Here is a 20,332-nt window from a genome sequence, read left to right as displayed (position 1 = left end):
GAAGTATCTCAGAAGTAGATTTGTATCCATAGATTAAAAAAAGAATCTTTTATATTCTTTAAGTATTATTACTATTTGTGTATAAAAGTCTTATAATTACTCTTTTTTAAAACCTAAAATTAGCATATCTCCTTTTTTCACCCAATTAACTCAAATGAGTAACAAATTATTTTTTAAAAGCTTTCTAAACTGATATTCTGTAATGACTCATCCATGAAAATGTCTTTTCTATTCAGAAGTCTGCACCTCTTTTATCTTTTAGTCAAACACATAATTTACTACACAGCTTTAAAAATGCCACATCAATCAACCAAAGGCCAATCATTTTATTCATTCCTCTATTCATGAGAATGCCCCAGAAATGTGGATGGTGGTAGTGGGTTTTCTGTGAAATTTGTGGTAGAACAGGTGATCAGTTAGTAAATATGCAAGGAATTTGTTCCTCTAATTTTTTTTTCCTATCTTCAAATCTTTATTTAAATTCTAGTTAGTTAACATATAGTGTAATAATTGGTTTCAAGAGTAGAATTTAGTGATTCTGTACCTCCAATCTTACAATGAACAAGGAGACTTATCTCAGTCTGTGTTATGGAAACAACAGATCACCCACCAAAGGGCTTGGTAAACAACTCTGGATTTCTCACTCATAAAATGAAAACCTAAATCCCTAATCTGAGCTTTCTTTTGGAAACCAGGAATTTGAAATCCCTGCTTTATTTCAGCAATTAGTGGCCTTATCTGTTGTACTGACTTGCTAATAAAGAAATACATGAGCCCAGAAAGTAAAAGAAAGAATGAGATGTTCACCTGCTACCATAACTATCTGATGGCATTCCATGGTATGTCCATTCTTGGCAGCTAAGCTTCAATGATGCATTAGTACTTTGCTGTGATAGCACTTTTACTCTGCAGAGTCACCTTGGGATTGTTTTCATCTTTTTTTTTTTTTAAGATTTTATTTATTTATTCATGAGAGAGAGAGAGGGAGGGAGAGAGAGAGAGAGAGAGAGAGAGAGAGGGAGGCAGAGACATGGGCAGAGGGAGAAGCAGGCTCCATGCAGGGAGCCCGACATGGGACTCAATCCCGGGTCTCCAAGATCATGCCCTGGGCTGAAGGCAGCGCTAAACTGCTGAACCACTGGGGCTGCCCCTGTTTTCGTCTTTTGTGAATCGTTTAGCCACTGCTTCTTCCTTTCACATTCTCAATATTAGCAACAGAACTATTTCAATATTTTTATTTTTTGACAAAAATGTGACTGTTAATAATGCCATTTTTAAAAAGCTTGATCATTCACAATAGACTAGAAAAGCCATTGTTTCCTTTTTAAGCCACCTAGAACTTGCTTCCAGACTTGGGGCATGACTGGCCTCTGTGAAGTTACCAAAGCCAAAGCACTGAATTGGAAATTAGGAGACTTGGATTTGAGTCTTGCTCTTCCACTGACTAGCTGAGGAGTTTAATCCTATGCTTCAGTTTCATCGTTTGTGTGACCCTGGACAAATCATTTGAGTTTCTTTGTGCTTCAGTTTCCTCATCTGTAAAAGAGGATAATAAAAGTGCCTACTGTGTAGCATTGCTATAAGTAGTACATGGGATTATGATTATAAAGGACCCAGAACAGTACTGGGCTTATGCCAAAAGCATGTGTGTCATCTGTAATAATGTAACAGTAATCTGTCTTGTCATAGTTCTTGTATTCTCTCTCCTTACAAGGTATAATGAGAACCAAATGATGGAATACATGTTGTAGTCCTCTTTGTATTGAAAACTCATATGGCTGTTGGAAGAATTCATTTCCTTAGGATGGAAATTTCTTACTAGATGTCAGCCAGGGACCACTCTCAGCAATTGGAGACTCCCTATCCTTCCTGCCACATGGCCTTTTCCACATTATGGCAGTTGCCTCCTTCCAGGCCAGAAAGAGCATTTCTCACTGGTTTCTAATCCCTTACCACCTGTTGAAGAAAACTTGCTTGTATAGGGCTTACCTGATCAAGTCGGCCACCCAGGCAAATATTCCTTTAGTCAGATCCTACATGAGGGTGGCATGATATCTTATCATGCTCACAGGTTCCACCCTCACTTAAGGGGAGGATATCATATTAGAGTAAGGGTCATCTTTGAATTCTGCCTACCACAAACGTGAACAGGAAGTGAAAAGTAAATTGACATGCCAAATGCACATTCTTATATGTTGCATCGCTGTCATCCTCATTGTGTTCATGATATCAAACTTTTATCATCATACAACCCTATTTTTATTTTCAAAGGTTTAAGTAAACTTTAGGTTTTTTATCATCATACAACCTTATTTTTATTTTCAAAGGTTTAAGTAAACTTAAGGATTATTCCAGTTCATTCGATAACCATGTAATTCAGCTTTGCATTTGCTTCATAACTCTCTCAATTCCTATTCGATTTGGCGTATTTAACCTCCAACATTCTCTCCTTTGATCTTTGAGTCAATGACTCATGGCACTCCCCAACAACAAAGTTCATGAAGAAGTATGTTCTGTTGAATTCACTAACCCATAAAATACTCAACCATTATCCCCCTTACATATACATATTCAGCAATCCTGAACTTCCCTATGGCCTGATTGTGCTCAACTCTAAAACAAACTAGGGAAAAGGTAATCTTTTCCGATGCTTTAATGATATTGAACCCAGAGACTAATATAACAGACTCTGAGATGTTTATTCATAAACATAATATAAATATAAAAGTTCAATAAATAATAAAATATAATATAAATTTAAAGTAAGTATGAATATAAAATAAAAATATAATAAAAGAATGATGTAGAGAAAAATTGGAAATGATTACATCATCCATGAAAATGGAATGGGGAAACTGGGCCTAGAAATCCAAACAAGAATCCTCTGACACTTTCTTAATATAAGTGCTTTTAGGGCAGAGATAAGTTTTATGCCTACACAGAAATTAGTAAAACTTTGTTCATGAAACAAAGTAAAATTTTATTTAAAAAAGAATGCAGACTAGAAATTACATCTGTGTTCAAATTATCTTTGCCACTTTTGATCATGGATGTGTTACTTTGCCTCACTGACAGTTTTTGTCTGTTTAATGTGGAGGTAATACTGTCTACTTAAGAACGTGTTCTGAGGAGTAAGTGAAATAACCTATGCTAAGTTTTTAGGACAATGCCCAGTACATAATGAGCATTTAGTAAGTGATGACTATTGTTGTTTTGTTATTTTTATTCATTTTAGTTATGTTAACATGTGGCCCAATGTCTGGAATGTATTAAGTGCTCAGAAAACATCACTTTCTTCACTCTTCTTCAGTACCTGTTTGTTGAATTGAACTGGATCTGTAAAGAAGAGTATTTCAGATATTATCAGTCTGGTTACCATTTGTCTAATTTTATTTAATTTTATACAATTTTCTTCCTCCCTCTTCCTCCCTGCCTGAATGCCTGTCTTCTTCCCTTCATCCTTCCTTCTTTCCTTGTCTTTCCTTCTTTACTTCTTCTCTCTGTACCTTCCTTCTCTTTCTCTTATCTTTTTTTCTCAAGCAGATATTATTTTAAATTTCCGAACAACCTATGTCAGCAAGTCTGGCCAAGTTATCTTTGAAGCGAGATCAATTTGCATCCACTATGTCACAACCTGGTTCATCATTGATTTAATTGCCGCTCTGCCTTTTGATCTCCTGTATGCTTTCAACGTCACAGTGGTGAGTACAGAGGGTCCTTCCACATGATCTTGATCTTAACCCTGTGTTTGTTTTCCACATATTCAGGTTTTAAGCATTTGTGACAATTTGTATGTCCAGGACCTTGTGCCCTCCTGAATATAGATGCCAAAGTGACCAATGGTACGCAGACCATGGAGTTCCACTTAAGAGAGTTACTTCCTTTTGAAATCTGCATTATCTGTATGAGTTATTTAAATACATAGACAAGGAAATAAGAAAAGCCTGAGTTTATCATCAATACTGACTCACAGAACAAATCCTTTGATAAGGAAACCATCTGCAGGAATACAGGCATTACTATGTATTACTTAGGCAGATATTTACATCAGGAATTTAGTGGAGAGTTTAAGATTTCTTCCAGTTTTATGACTTTTACTCTCTACCTCTTGAGTATTTCATTACTTACTGGCAAAACAAATAAAAGACTGATCAAGATACAGAAGAATATTGAAATTAAAAAAAAAGAAAAAGAATTCAACCACTTCTTAGAAGTCCTTATAAAAATGTTGGGTGGGGCAAAAGTCTAAAAAACACTGACCGTGAACTTGAGAGCTCTCTTGGGTTTTTAACTTTTCTCTATGATTGTAACTTCCCTTCTTCCTTCGTGGAAAGCCTTTATCCTCATGCCTCCTCGCAGGAAATAAAGTATGTCCACTTGTGGTAATAGCTATTTTTACTATTGAACAATTGTTGTTCTTAAAAGCATTAAGTGCTCACTTATACATAGAAAGAGTTTTAGGGAGGCATAATAGCATTTTGGGGCCAGTAATGCAGTTTGCTGCTACAGTAACCAATTTTAGCAGGCAAAAATTTACTAAACATTAGTTCATATTAAACATATTTCTTACTCAGTTGACAACCCCTTGAGATTCTCTATCAAGAATTTAAAAGCATAGTTTTCAATACTAAAGTGATCAGTGTTTCAAATATAGTCATTATTGACTTCAGAATGAAGATTGAACTGTAATCCTGCCTATTGAGTACAGATTTGTGCACTTGTTAATTATCTATATAATAGTATTTTTTTTCTTTTTCTTTCTTTCTTTTTTTTTTTTTTTTTTTGAAGATGGAAAGTTGAGGGTGTCAACATCTTTAAGAGGTTTATAAGTTAACTAAAGGAAACCTCTGGGGAAAAATTTAGTATATAATATCAATCAGTGCCACATTGAGTTGTTATCCAGGCTTTTTAAAGTGCTTTTTAAAATTGAATTTGACTAGATAAGTGTGCTATAATGAAAGTGTAATGACTTAAAACAAGGCTTTGCAAGACTGCAACAAAAAAATTTCAAAAGAAGTACATAATTTACAAAATGCTAAGAAAACTTTTCCACATTCTCCTGGAGAATTCTTAAATAAATCGTGTTGAATAGACTGTGTTCTAAATTAACTTGCTGCTTTGCTACTACATACTAATAATATTTTTTTATGTTCCATTTCTCTTTGGGGACTGAGCAAATAGAATGATTTAAAATATATATTGCATCATTATATTATAAAATCTATAAAATTTTAAGATACATAATATGTTTATATATAATTAACATCCTCATTGTCTAAAATTAACACAAAGGATTTCTGACAAAATCTAATTCTCATATTTTGATGAATTTTAAATACTTGTACACCTTTACTGCATTCTTGCTCCCTTTCTTCATTCTGCCTTGTGAAATCTGGCACTAATACTTTATAAAGAATACAAATTATAGATCAACATCTCTGTTAGAAAGAAAGGGAAAGGAAGGAATAAAGGAATCTCTCTTATCAGTGATGATTTTTCTGTGTCTCACTGGAGTGAGAATATGATCATTAACAGATTGGCACATAAAGTTGCAATGCCCCCAAATAAATGAGTTAAGATAAAATCGTCTATTTTAACAGAAAAGCTTGTTCAATGTATTATATTTACTTCCCAGGAAAACATAAGCTACGAAGAAAAGTTTATGCATTATGCAATTTTTTAAAAAGATTTTATTTATTTACGAGGGGCACAGAGAGAGAGGCAGAGATATGAGCAGAGGGAGAAGCAGGCTCCCCACAGGGAACCTGATGCAGGACTCCATCCCCAGATCCCAGGATCATGCCCTGAGCTGAAGGCAGATGCTCAGCTGCTGAGCCTCCCAGGCTTCCCACATTATGCAATTTCTATACTGCACAGGCTTACCAAAAAAAATAAATAAATGAATGAATGAATAAACACAGGTGTTGGCTTTCCAGATCTAAAATACACTCAGTCAGTGCATCTCTGTAGATGACACTCAAAAATACATTACAACCATCAAAAATATATTGAATGCTCTAATTTTGATTCTGACTATAATTGCTGATAGTAAATGTTTTATATACACTCACACATTTCTTTAATAAAACTTACCATGTGTAAGTCATTATGGAAAGGCACTCTGAGTGACAAAGTTGTGAATGAAACAGAAAATATGATAGAGTGAAAAAGGCAAAAACATAAATCCTTATATTAGGTCTTAATACTTACCATCTGAGTGACTTCCTTGGGGAAGTTAAACATCAAAAATGGCAAAATGAGCATAAAAATTGCTACAGGGTTTCTCAGCAGCCTAAAAAGCAACATTTTTATAAACTACCTTGCTAAGTGTCAAACACACAGAAAGACCTTGGTAAATGTTAATCAAATTCTCTCTCTCTTCTCTCTCTCTCTCTCTGTCTCTCTCTCTGTCTCTCTCTCTCTCTCTCTCTCTCTTTCTCTCCCCTAATGGATAGCCAGGGGGTGGTCATGTCCACTTAGTAATAGGGGAAACTCCCATTTGATAGGGGGTACTGATGAGTACATCACACTCTTGCGCCTGTCTTTAAGGTGCCTCTAATTTTTATCACTGACAAATTCAGGATAGCATCCCAAAAGTAGAAAGATACTTTGTTTTTTCCAGATTATATATTTCCAACTAAATCGAATATGCCTCTTTCTTCTGTCATTCATTAAGAGACCAAACTCACATTTTATAGCAAGAAGCTATTGACTCAGATGGGAATAAGTATAATTTTTTTCAAAAGTGTCAGCAAAATCACTAAGGCTGTCTCATCCTGGACACCAAGGCTCATGTCCTTTATCTTTTCAAAAGACTATTGTTCTCATGTAAGGACAGCCCCCTATTCTTCCCTTGAACATCTTCTTTCTGGTCAAAGGAAATGGGGAGTTCCTTACATTATTAGTATTCTATGGTCATTGGTGTCTTAGTCTGCTCAGGCTGCTATAACAAAATATCATTGATTGGGTGGCTTGAACAATAGAAATTTTTCTCCATTCTGAAGTCTGGGAAGTCCAAGATCAAGGTTCCAGCCAGTTTTGTTCTTGATGAGGGCTCTCTTCCTGGCATATAGACTGCTGTCTTCTTGCTATGTTCTCACATGGCAAGGGGAGAGAGAGACATTGGGTTAAGGAGAGAGGGAGTCAGGGAGAAAGGGAGAGAGGAGGAGGAGAGAGGATACTCTCTGGGCTTTTCTTGTAAGGGCATTAACCCATCTTGAGGATCCTACCCTTATGGCACCATTTAAACCAAATTACTTCCCAAAGGCCCCATCATCAATTATCATCACATTGAGGGTTAGGACTTCAACACATGAGATTTAGAAAGACAAACTTCAGTCCACAGCAAATGGCTTTTTCCCTTTGAGACTTCTGTTTGAGGTTTTATTTCAAGTACAAAACTGTCATCTATCTATCATATTCTTCTACCATAAAACAAACTCCACTGTCAGTAATTCCTCTAAGTTACAAAGTAGATATTCCAAAGTACTGGCATTTAATCATCTGGTTTACAATGAGCTGGAAAAATGACAGATGAGAACTTGGCTGTGAAGGAGATGAAAATAAAACTTGACATAGAAGAATGAGAAAAAGAAAAGCACAGCTAACCGACCTTACTATTTTATTATATTTCAGTATAGAATAATTCACAAGATTACAAATGAAAACACTTTAACTGAATTTCTATTATTATATTAAATGTAGAGTGTTTTGTATCTCAATTTATTACCCATTCATTCATTCAACATATATTTATTGAGCACTTACTATATGTCAGGCACTGCTCTAGGTACGAGTTTCTTAGACATAAGGAGAGATGAATAGTGGAGGAAGGAATTGGAAGTCAACTAACTCCAGAGCTAATTATAAAGGCAAATTTCCAGAAGATGCTGGCCGTGTTTATGATTCTGTCTTTAGGAAATACCGTTTTTAGGGGTAGTCATACAAACCACTTTCTTCCCCTGTATTTATGGTTCTTTCCACACCCCTTCCCAAATTAGAAAAAATTGAGTAATTTGTCAAACTCTATTTGCATATAAGCCTATACTTTATTTGCCTTTTCTATTTTAGAATGCTTATTGAGGCTCATTGAGGTGTGAAAGAGTATACATTAGTGCACCACGTGTGTTGTTAATAACGACATTGACCATTCTGGTGGACACCAACAGTGCACATTTTTCAGTTGGGCGCTCGAAGTCAGGAAAATAATCCCTTAGCAACAAGTATACTGTTTAGTGCATACGAAGTCAGGACGTAGGAGAGTTTTCAAAAATTGTGTTCATTTTATTTTGGTTCTCTAAGCGTATTTGAGAGAGGGCTCAGGATGTATAAGTTTCAGGCACATGTTTTCCCTGTCTATCAGCAATGTTAGAAGGAAGAGAGCACAGCACATGAGACAGAACATGCTACTGGCATTTTTGAGTAGATCTGATACAAGTTTGATAAATCTAATCACTGTGTTTTCCAAAACTAAGTTATCGTTATTGCCACTTCACAGGGTTTTACTTCATCATGTATCAGTTATTGTTATAAAACCGCTCTTACACTGAGGAAGGGATGTGGAATTGAAAGAAAATGTGTGTAATAGGTGGAGACACCTTATGTTCAGTCCTGAAACCATAATGTGTTTCAGTTGTTTATCGTAATATACAAAATTATATTCAACCAAATAGGTTGAGAAAAACAGATAAATCTTAAGGAAAATAAGAATTAATTTAAAGAAATTTTATCTTTTGTTCTATCACTTCTTGATATAATATGTTAAGAAATGAGATTGGTATGGTCATGAAAAATGACCATAGCATTGGGATCATGATTATACTTAATTTCAAGAACTTTTCAGGACAGCTGTAAGTTAAAGTAACGTCATAACATGAAATGAGCCCATGGGTCAAGTTGTGCCGCCCTGTCTCCTCCCACAGGTGTCTCTCGTGCATCTCCTGAAGACAGTCCGGCTGCTGCGTCTTTTGCGTCTCCTGCAGAAGTTGGACCGTTATTCTCAGCATAGCACAATCGTCCTGACTCTGCTCATGTCCATGTTTGCACTTCTTGCACACTGGATGGCGTGTATCTGGTATGTCATTGGAAAAATGGAGAGGGAAGACAACAGCCTTCTGAAGTGGGAAGTTGGTAAGGGCTTACATTTGTCACATTTTCCATTTTTAAGTGAAAAGGAAGATTGTCTAGAATTTGGAGGAGGTGAAAGATGAGTCCATAAATATGTCCTCTGACTGTCAATTTGTCTAATAATTTTTAGAGGTGGAGTGGGCTGGGTCCATGATCAAGTGATTTCTCTTGAGAAAGTTTTCTGGAAAATCCTTATATATATTTTAAAGAGTAATCGGTTAAGATTTCAATGAGTTAACTGTTTAAAATGACCAGCCAGGCTGTAGAAGTGTTCAGATAAGTAATGTGTTATATTATCTGACATCTCCAATGCAGGGCTAGTACCATTGGATCAGTGGGCAACTGGCCTATGGCCAATCACTGCAGTGAGACAGAGAGAGAATGTATTATAATGACCCACTTGCCACATTTAGTATACTTCGGGAATTTGGGATGATAGAGGGTACTGGATATCAACAAATATAATTTGTAGAATTTTGTGTCCCCATAATACATGGGAATTTAAGGGAGATTTTTCCAAGGGTTACATAATTCTGCATAAATGAATCTGAAATGTTCTGCACAGGAACACATTTTTAAACTTATGTTAACCACAAGAACTTTACAGAAAATGAAATTCTGAAGGCTATAACCCTCTATCCAAAAATATCTGCATTCTTCTCCCAGTCATTGCCTTTAGAGAATTGTCATAGTACACCGTGTAGAATTCTTTTTTTTTTTTTTCCTTAATCTGACATTTCATCAAAAGAATCTGTTTCTTGGTTGGCTAGAAATTCTTCACTTCTTTTCTCCAAAAATCAATCTTGAACTTTTGGAAACTCAGACCTTTGCACAGGGATGAAGCCACAAGAGATTCCCAAGAGAGAAAGATGCTCTAACTTTTCATACCAGTACTTAATGGCAGAATGCATTTGGAACATCCCTGGGTTGCCTCTCATAATGCCAGCCTTTCACCATAGGGCGTATATACAAAGCCTTCAAAGTACGTCTTTGGAGAATGAGCTGGAGATCCTATGAAAACAGATTCCAGGGAGTGAATCACCTGTCTACGTTCTTAAAAATGCACCTACACATCTCGATATTGACCCTAAGTTGCACCAAAGCAATGAATGTGTTCTGATAATTTTCATCTCGGAATAGTCTTCTCTTCCTTATCAAAGTACTTCTTCTGTGCCTTGCTGTGGATCTCAATTCTCAGAAATGAAGTCAAGGGAGCAATACAACTGCAGAGTGAAAGCAGGAATATCCTACATATTTGGGATTTGGGAATGTGAGCAGGGATTTGGGAATGTGAGCAGGGAGAGGAAAAGACAGCAGGAGGAGGACAGAGAAGAGTTGATTAAAAGGAGGACCAAAGTCTGGATTGTACTTGGTTTAAAACATTTCCTGTCCTTTAGTATTGTTTCCCTTTCTATTTTCTTGTCCTGAAGGGTCCCTCATCACATACTCTGGTGTAGTCCTAATGGTGTTCAGTGAATCACAGCATTAGATCTCTGCCCTATGTTTTGAATCCATATTTAAATTCTGACTTGTGGTCAGCCACCTGATTCCTTTCTGGGCCTGACCTAATTTCCTTCAGGCCCCAGACCTATACACTCATATTAATTTGTAAGCCTTGTCTAGTCTGAGAGTCTCCAGATGGGGAAATTCAGCTTATTCACGCTCTCAAATTTAGTTAGATGAGGAAAGCTTTTGTTTCATTTCCAACACACCAGTTCTGCTGCAGATGTACAAGCTAGCTGTTGTTTTTCTTCCCACAAACACACAGAGGTATTGATTTTCTAAGAAAAAAGAAGCCAGCCATCTGAACTGCTTCAGTATTGCCCCCTACCACTCCTACTCTTAAACTTGATGTTATGGTTCAATGTAATGAATGGAAGCTTGTGAAGTGGAAGTCAACCCACAAAGAAAGCACTGGCATAGTACAATGATGGGAAGAAAACATTGGGTTGGGGCAACAGTACTCTCCTATCATCATGGCTCCACCACTAACCAATTGTGAGATTTGCAGTAATTTGGTTCACGTCTATAGGCCTCAGTTTCCTCAGCTAGAATATGAGAAAACTCACCAAATAACTCAAAAGTCTATTTTGGTTTCCATAATTTATGACTTTAATGGAAGAACAAACCCAGTATGGTGTGATTTTTTTTAATCATGGTTCAGTGTCCACATAAACCATCAGTAGCAAACACCAATATCAACAAGTTTGAGGAAAGAGGATGTGTCAGGGAGTATATCTTGTGATCACAGCACGTTAAAGAATTGCTATGTTTTACTCAGTTATGATAAGAACAACTAAACCTTTATCTTTAGAGAATTAGATTTCCTGTCCAAACACCTCTCATAAAATGATCAGGAAGGTAGTATGCTAATTATGTCTGTCAATACTGGATTTATAGACTTGGCTATAAGGACTTTCCCTTCTCTTAAAATTACTTGCCCTATTGTTCATTTAAAAGATTTTCCAGCTGAGATTTGGACATAAATTAAATAATTATGACCTTTCCTATTTTTTTAAAGCAGCTGAGAATCTAGGATAATTTAGTTTTTCCTATGGAATTTGTGTATTAATATTATATTTTATCTTTTTTGGTCCAACTACCATGATTCAAAAAATTCTTCACACAAATAAAGTTTGATTAGAGAACATGTTCTTTATGGTGTGACTAAAGGTAGATGTATAGAACAGATTCATATCCCCAAGGGATAAAATGGAATTTTCTTTCTAATCATCGTTAATTGTCTTAAAATGATTTTTCCCCTTTTTGTCCTTGGCAGGTCTACTACTTATAGCTAGAGAGAGCTCCCATACTTTTCATCAGATCAAATCAAAGTTAATCTTTTAAAAAAACTGTAATATCACTTCTCTATAAGATATCTATTTTTGGAAGGAAGAATTAATATTCATGGATTAATTATACCAAAGGCTGGTTATGAACTAATTTGCCTAGTGTTATTTTTACTTCATATTCTTATACACTTTCATACTGTATTTTAAGAAATTTAAGGTTTGACTTATTGTTTCATGGAATTTTAGGCTTGGGAGGAGCTTAGTCGAACTTTTTAAATTTTATGGTGAGAAATCCAGCTCTAGGCTATATAAGCTCTGTGGTGGTAGGGGTTATTGTCTGTTGTATCACTGCTGTATCTCCACTACAGTGTATATTTCTTTGCACATGGCAAATGTTTGAAAAAAAATGTTGAATGAGTCAGTCTTCAAGGCCATTCAATTACTAAGTGACAGTCATGGGACAAGAACCTAGATTCCCTAACTTCTTGTATAGAACTCCTTCTAATAATTTTGAATGTTATGAGATTAGAGGAAATGGTTATTCAGCAAATCTTTTCAGGCAGGAAGTTTGAGAGGGGAAGAATAAATAAAGAGATCACTTAAGTTGTTTACTCATTCAAAAAATATATTTTTGAGTGTCCAGTGCAGGCTTCCTTCACCCTGTGTAAGGCACTGGAGATAGCAAAACAAATATTATACTTAATGTCATGGAACTTAAAGTGCAGTAGGAAGAAGAGACAAATAGCTCGATAGATATATCACAGTGTTATAGTTCTATGACTGGAACATGCATAGAGGGAAGGCAGCTAGATCTAACAAGAATATCATCAAAGGCTTTTTCAAGATGAGCTAGTTTTAAGGGATGAATAGATCTTGGCTCTGCAGATGCTAAAGAAAGGGCATCAGCGAGAGCAGGAACATGGCTACACGAAGCAGTCACTAAGAATCAGCATAGAGGGTGAACAGGGGTGTTAAGGTGATGAGGCTAAAGAGGCAGGTAGTCAGGGACCAGATCTTTAAAGACCATTCATGCTAAGCTTTAGAGCTTGGACTTCATCCTGAGGCTACAGTGAAGCATAAAATTCTCTCAAGCAGTGATCCTTTGAATATAGAATACCAGAGAATAGGGGAGATGTTTTGCTCTGCTTCATTTTCAATATCTATAAACTGGTAATAACAATAGTGCCTACCATATTAGAGTTGCCAGTATTAAATTAGGAAATTTATTTGAAGCATTTAATACTGTGCCTGGCACCTAGTATATTTTCAATAGATAGTAGCCATTATAGCCATCATTACCACTTTATTATGATGGTTACTTATATTCAAGAAAGCACTGTGAACTGTGACTAGTGATACTTATGATTTTATATGAGAAGTGTATTAAGAACTGGCTTAAAACATACTGCCCTTAAAGTTTAGTTGTAATGCTGGATGACAAACTTTATGCTTTTGCCTATCTTCAAAATAAAAAAACCCACACTGTCTATTTGAGTCAGTCTCTGAAAAATTAGTAAATTTCACATAGCCTCACAATTGCACACATACAGATTTCCTCTTCCAGGCTAATACAGGTGACAGGCCCAACATCTATCCTGTAAGCTTGTTGAGGTGTAGAAAACTTTTATGGAACTTAGTGCTTCAAGGGCAAGATTTAACATTGCGTTAAAGAAGCATAACACAGGGCAGCTTTAGTGGCCCCGCGGTTTAGCGCCGACTTCGGCCCAGGGTGTGATCCTGGAGACCCGGGATCAAGACCCACGTCAGGTTCCCTGCATGGAGCCTGCTTCTCTCCCTCTGCCTGTGTCTCTGCCTCTCTCTCTGTGTGTCTCTCATGAATGAATGATGAATGAATGAATGAATAAAATCTTAAAAAGAAAAAAAAAGCATAACACAACTGAGTCTAAGTATGCTTTTTATTTTAAAAAGGTTTTTAAGATTTATTTATTTGAGAGAAAGAGAGAGAGAGGAGGGGAGGTGTTCGGGGAGAGATAAAGAGAATCTCAGGCAGACTCCCTGCTGAGAATGGAGCCACCCACAGGGCTCAACCTCAGGACCCTGAGATCATGACCTGAGCTGAAATCAAGAGTTGGATGTTTGAGCCACCCAGGTACCCCTAAGTGTTCTTTTTAAATTAAAATTTTTATTTTGGCTGCAAAGACATGTTTCAGAATGATCTCTTAGGGAGGGGGTATCTTTATTTGTTTTCTATAAGAAGTCTTCAATAAATACCCAGCTAGATCTGAATAAGAAGACATGCATGTTTCTGTACATCCCAATTAATATAGGGATATATTATTTTAATTATCACTTATGAAGTTCAATAATGACATTGAATTAGTCCTTAAAGAGTTCCTTAGGATCCCAAATAGAACATAATGGTTCTGATTTAAGTTAGAAATATTTGGATTGGAATCTTGCTTCAGGGATTCACTAGGCATGCGATTTTAGCCAAAATGACTTCAGTGTGTGACTTTTTATACAAGGCTCTTTAGTTTCCTTGTCTGTAAAGTGGATATGGAAGTACCGACCCTCAGTGGTTTTGAGTATTATAAGTGCTCAAGTTGACATACCTAACACAGTCTGGTAAGTAGTATGTTCTTGCAGCTGATAGCTACCACCATTACAAACACCTCCTCCATTCTTACTACTGATTGGTGCTATTCTCCAACTGCAGTTATCTGCTCAAACTTCCATCAATGAACTCTGTATGCTATTCAAGTCTAGTGAAGAGGTGATATTTCTCTTACAGTCATGATTCTTGTTTGGAAGCAAAAACAAAAAAGGAATCCATCAGCAGGACATGCAGACTCAGAATGAGAGAACAAGACTTAGGGAAAGAACATGATCCAAGGCAGCTCCAAGCATCCCAGTGCAGGAAGCACAGTTGCTGACAGTTTGGGAACGTGGCCTAGATGTGTTTCTGCTTCGTAAATGCTATGAGAGACCCCTAACCTTCTGTCTCTAATTTGCAGTCCCTGAAGGGAGAATCCAATTGGCCAAGCTTAGGTCACATGCTCAAATACTGACTGCTGGGGTGAGGTGGACCTCCCACCTTCACTTCCCTGGGGCCCTGTGTCTCTCAGTTTACTATACATGATGGAGAATACCCGCTTCACGTAAGGTTTTAGAGAGAGAGAGAAAAAAAGATGAATACCTTCTACAGTAACATCTTTACCCTTACATTTAAAAACAAACAGGACAACGTACAAAAAACATTTATTAAAATGCTTCTATGAATCATACCCTTCTCGGACATTGTCATGCCAAATGGAATTAGCTGAGAAAAGGACATGTGGTAGTTATCGATGCTTCTTGCTTACTACAACACAGTCTGGGCTCCTTATGTAAACGTCACAATGGCATTCTACTGACCAAGCCGTGCTTCCTCGGCTAGACTGCATCGTGGTCAGTAGCTCCAATTTGCAGCCAAAAATACTTCCTTACATTCTTTCTCAAAGCTATCTCTATTTCTAAAACTGTGACATGCTGAACTTTAAAGTAGATGATCTGCTACAAAGGATAGAGATGAGAGTACACTGTAATAGAGAGAAGCTTTTTTATCTTTTAATCCTTTGGCTGGAGTAAGCTTATCCATTGTGGATGCCTAAAAGTATATTTGTACCAATGACCAAAAAAAGAGGGAAAAAGCCCAAAAATCTGGAATGGGAAGAAAAGGATTAAGTGAGATATCATTTTCAAATTTTCATTGACAATTTTAATCCTAAATCTGATCCTCGTTGGATAAAACATCATAAAAGCTGATTGATTTAAAGGGCTCTCTAGTTACCAACTGCTTAGCATTTACAAGCCTCATGCAATGGGCAAAAAAATGACCAGTCTTATGATATTATGAGCTGGTTATTTCAATAACTGCATCAATTTTCCCTTAAAAAGATATAACTGACTAGCATTCTACATTTTCAGGTTTTGTATAAAGAATTATGAAAAACTGTTTGAGATAGCCTTATCTATAGATTCTCATTCTTGGGAGTATATGAAATGAACAAAGAGGAGAAAAAGCTTAAAATGAAGGTTTAAAATGTACCCCAGTGAGGGGTACCTGGGCTTTTTTGAAAAACAAAAGATCTTAAACTTTAATGTGTACTGAAATCACCTGAGGATTGTATTAAAATACAGATTCTAGTTTAGTAAATCTGAAGTGCAGCCTGAGACCCAGTGTATTTCACAAGCTCCCGAGTGAAGTCCAGGCTGCTGGTTCCCCCACCACACTTTGAGTAGCAAGGTTTAAAAAAGTCTCAGGAATTTCTGTGACGTTAATACTCACAGTTTATAAACAGTCCTAAACCAACAACAACTCAGTCCTTCCTAACCTGTTCCACATCCCTGTCTCTTTTCAATCCTCATCACATCTGTGAATTTATTTGAATATAGTAATGGACCAGGGAGGTCCATTCTCTCAATGGAGGTCCTTCTCCATTGAGAAGGAATTAACCTCCATGCTGAAGCAATATAACATGGAGGTCCTTCTCCATTGAGAAGGAATTAACCTCCATGCTGAAGCAATATATAACACAATATAATATAATATAAATTATATAATTTAATATATAAATTAAATATCATCACCAGAAACAATTTATATTACTGGTAGTTCTGAGAAACTAAAATTAAATGCCATCAGTTTTAAAAGAGTTGCCAGTGCTCTATTCTATTTTGATAAAGGTTTCTAGAAAACAGAAATGTTTCCATGTTTTCTAGAAAGATTTTACTCTTTGCCATAAAGAGCAAATGGTCTATTCTTAAAATTGAGTTTTCCATTGTACATTCTGAATATAATGATACACTTTACTTATAAAAAATTGAGGAAATAACATATATGAATTTCCAATGCTGAAGTTGAATTATCTCTGTCGTCTGACCTTGTACGTTTAAAACTTATTTGGGCATTTAGAAAGCAAGCAACACAAAATTAGCTTTTAATTGCATACTGTTCTCAATCCTTTGATAGGAAAGTTTTGTGTTTCGGGTAGCAGACTGGGAGTTAATATGATTTCACATTGCAAGAGTTGCCCAATAAGAGGATGTACTTCACACTTAACAATTAGAAAATACTGAAGCTGATATTTCAGAATATTCTTGTACCAGGGTTTCCAAATATGTTTGAGCTTCAGACCATACACTCCAAGCAAAAATGGTCCTATTGTCATATAAGTTTGAGAAATGAAGGCACTCCATCCCATTCTGAAGGACTGACAAGGTAAATTAGCACAGTGTGAGCTCAGAGAAATCCCAAAGAAATTGTTTAAACTTTATTTAACCCAAATGTCGCATACATTTATCTTACCTCATAACCTTTCCTTTTTCTACTACACATTATTAATATTCTGTTAATCTCTCATGAATTTGGAGTTTAAAAAACACACCTTAACAAATTACTAGACTTAGTATCATAGTAGGAGGAATAATTATGATTTCCATCTTTTTAACAATATGGGATACCACTGAATCTTTCCACAGTAAATCTATAAGAATAGAGAGAGAGATTATCCTCATTTATAATATGGAGATAACAAAAAATACCTACATTAGAGAGTAGTTGTGTTGCAAGATCACTGAGCATGACAATCAAGAAAGAATTCTTGAGACCTTTTATGGTGCAACTTAAGTTTATTTAAGTAGCATGGGGATAAGACCCATGGGCAGAAAGAGCTGCACTTTTGCTGTATGAAGCTGGCGTTCATATGCTTCATGCTCAAGGGGGAGGGGACATGCAGGGAGTATTAGATCATGAGTGTTTCTTTGAATTTCTACTCCTAAAACTACTTTCACTGAGATCTCTTGGTGCATATCATTCAGCTCACTATTAACTATCAGTGAGAAGTACAGGCAGTCATGAGGCCATTTTCAAATGTAGCAACCAGTACTTATTTGATCCTTATAGAGACTAGGCAGGCTATATGTCAGCGAGGGCTAAAGGTGAACATTTTTCTGCTTCTATATCTCATCAGTTGGGTGAGCTTAAGTAAGCTAATGTATATAAAAACAATTTGCAAACTAAAAAGTGATGTAGAATTATGACACATCATTATTGTGTTAATAACATACACACAAACACACATACATATATATATGCATATGTGTATCTGTATAAGTGTATCTTTCTCTCTTTCCAGAGAGACATTATGTACATACTCTATACCACAAACTCCTGTCTTTATGTTCTTTCCATGATACTGATCTCAGTATGCCTATGTAGAGAACCCAAGGATCATTTATTTGGGTGAATGCAGGAATGAATCAGTGGACCACAAATAAAGCCTTCTGTCCCATATCAATGGGTCATCCCACTCAGATTAAAGAGGAAGAGGTTCTGAAGTCAGTCTTCCTTCAGTGTTCAGAAGTAAGTTATGCCGGGTATCTCTTTCTTTATATTATCTTATCATTTATAAAATTAAAGAACAAAATTCTCATTCCTCATTTGGTGAAACTGTATTTCCATGAAGTATAGATCATACAGTAATAGGAAGCCAGAGGGAGAGAGATGAACAAAGAAACACACTCTTAACTATAGAGAACAAATTGATGGTTACCAGAGGGGAGGTATGTCGAGGGATGGGTGAAATAGGTAATGGGGATTAAAGAATACATTTGTCATGATGAGCCCTGCATAATGTATAGAATGGTCAAATCACTATTGTACACTGGAAACTAATATAACACTATATGTTAACTCTATGGAATTAACATTAAAAACTTAATAAAAAATTAAATAAAGTAATAGAAAGCCAAATGTCAAGATTATATTTCGATTACATAGTACATTATTTTAAGATGTAATAGAAAGCCAAATGTCAACATTATATTTCAATCAAATTATGTATTATTTTAGGATACTTTGACTATCCAAAAATTTAATTTCTTCAGTATTCAAATCACATTTGAATGGGAACTGTTTTGTTTCTATGGGAGGGGAAAAATAATTTTCCCTCTACTCTTCTAGGTTCTTGGAGGAGACACCTTGTAATAAAATAACAGACTAACAGAAGAAAACAGAAGCATGATAGCATGTATATCCCCTATATATGTGAGAGAAACCCAGGAAAACTGAGTAACTTGCCAAAATAGTCCATGTTTTCATCTTAAATACTACCCTCAGCTAAAGACAAAGGATTTAGGGAGTGGGGAACCAGATATGGGAGTTATCAGGAAAGCATAGTAAACAAGGGTATGGTTGTGTTAAAAACAAAAATTCAAATGAGTAAATTTGAAGATCAAATTAACTTTCTTAACAATTCAGGACAGCATCCCAACCAGCAAGTAGAAAGCATCCTTTAGAAGCTATACAAAATGGAAGATTTCTAAAGGCAGAAATGGTGCTGGACAAGGAAGTTATCAGCACAAGAACAGAAAGAATTGTTTCAGGCAAGGCCATCTTCCCTTAGCAGAAAAGACAGAAAGTCTTACTTAACATGCAAATGACCTCATTAGTGCTGATCAGAAATTCCAGACTGATTGGTTTAAAATTCCATTCCTGAGAGAGGCTGAAACTGCAGTTAGGTTAGGTATTAAGTTTTGATGGAGCTTAGCAAAAGTGACTCCATTTTGGGCCTCTAGTTTCTTTTTAACAATTGATATGAGTATCAGTATCATATCAATATCAATATCCAACTTCAAAACCATATCATTAAAACAAGTTATTCAAAACAAGTTCTAATCACAAATGACTTCATTCAAAACAAGGTTTCAAAATATGGATTTGAAATCATAAAAAGTAAGTACACAAGTGGTCATTGGTGACTGATTCAACCTCCATCCCCTCTCCCCTCCCTGAAGGTTGGGGTGGGATGGAAATTTCCAACATTCTAATCACAGGGTTGGCTATCTAGCAATCAGCTTCCATCTTTAGGTGCAATAGTTATATCATAGAAAAGATGTTTTAGGAGATCTGTGCCAGAAACAAGATGGAAACCAAATACATATTTATTATGAATCACAATATCACATATACTATTCAAATATGTAGATTTTAAGGGCCATATTCCTCACTTAGCGTCTTGGGATTTGTGTGGTGTGGCAGTGAATAAGTCAGTTCTTAATTTCCTATTGTGTAGAGTATGATAAGCAATGGTTTCATCCTTATAGGATACCAGAGACAGCTAATCATTTCAACTCTTTCATTCCCTATCCTGATCCTTTTTTTGTGTTTTCTGAATTAGTGAATAATTCAAACACACTTCCATTTTCTAACTGGAGATAAATTTGGGTTGGTACTGCTATCTTTTATTAGATCCAAAACCCTCCAATGAGCTGCTTCCTAGTCTCATTTTGTCCTCTCAGCCCTTGAAGGAATATGCTTGGTTCTCAAACACCTTCAGCCCTGCCCTGACCTAGACTTTGGAAGAGAGAATCTCCTTTGAGTATTTTCTGCAAGAAGGTGATGCTGCGCTGAC

The 20,332-nt window shown here is 36.1% G+C and overlaps 1 protein-coding gene across 1 annotated transcript in view; it reads left to right on the top strand.

Annotated features, from left to right (window-relative positions):
* KCNH8 (potassium voltage-gated channel subfamily H member 8) overlaps positions 1–20,332 on the top strand; it is a 366,249-nt gene that overhangs the window by 249,256 nt on the left and 96,661 nt on the right. Inside the window, exons 6-7 of the mRNA XM_038570738.1 lie at positions 3,544–3,701; positions 8,922–9,129. Coding sequence (XP_038426666.1) covers positions 3,544–3,701; positions 8,922–9,129 — 366 coding nt within the window. The remainder of the gene's footprint in view (positions 1–3,543; positions 3,702–8,921; positions 9,130–20,332) is intronic.

This window comes from Canis lupus, chromosome 23, assembly GCF_011100685.1.
Source record: "Canis lupus familiaris isolate Mischka breed German Shepherd chromosome 23, alternate assembly UU_Cfam_GSD_1.0, whole genome shotgun sequence".
In the NCBI taxonomy this organism is placed as follows: domain Eukaryota; kingdom Metazoa; phylum Chordata; class Mammalia; order Carnivora; family Canidae; genus Canis; species Canis lupus.
This window is presented reverse-complemented; position numbering and strand designations above follow the sequence as displayed.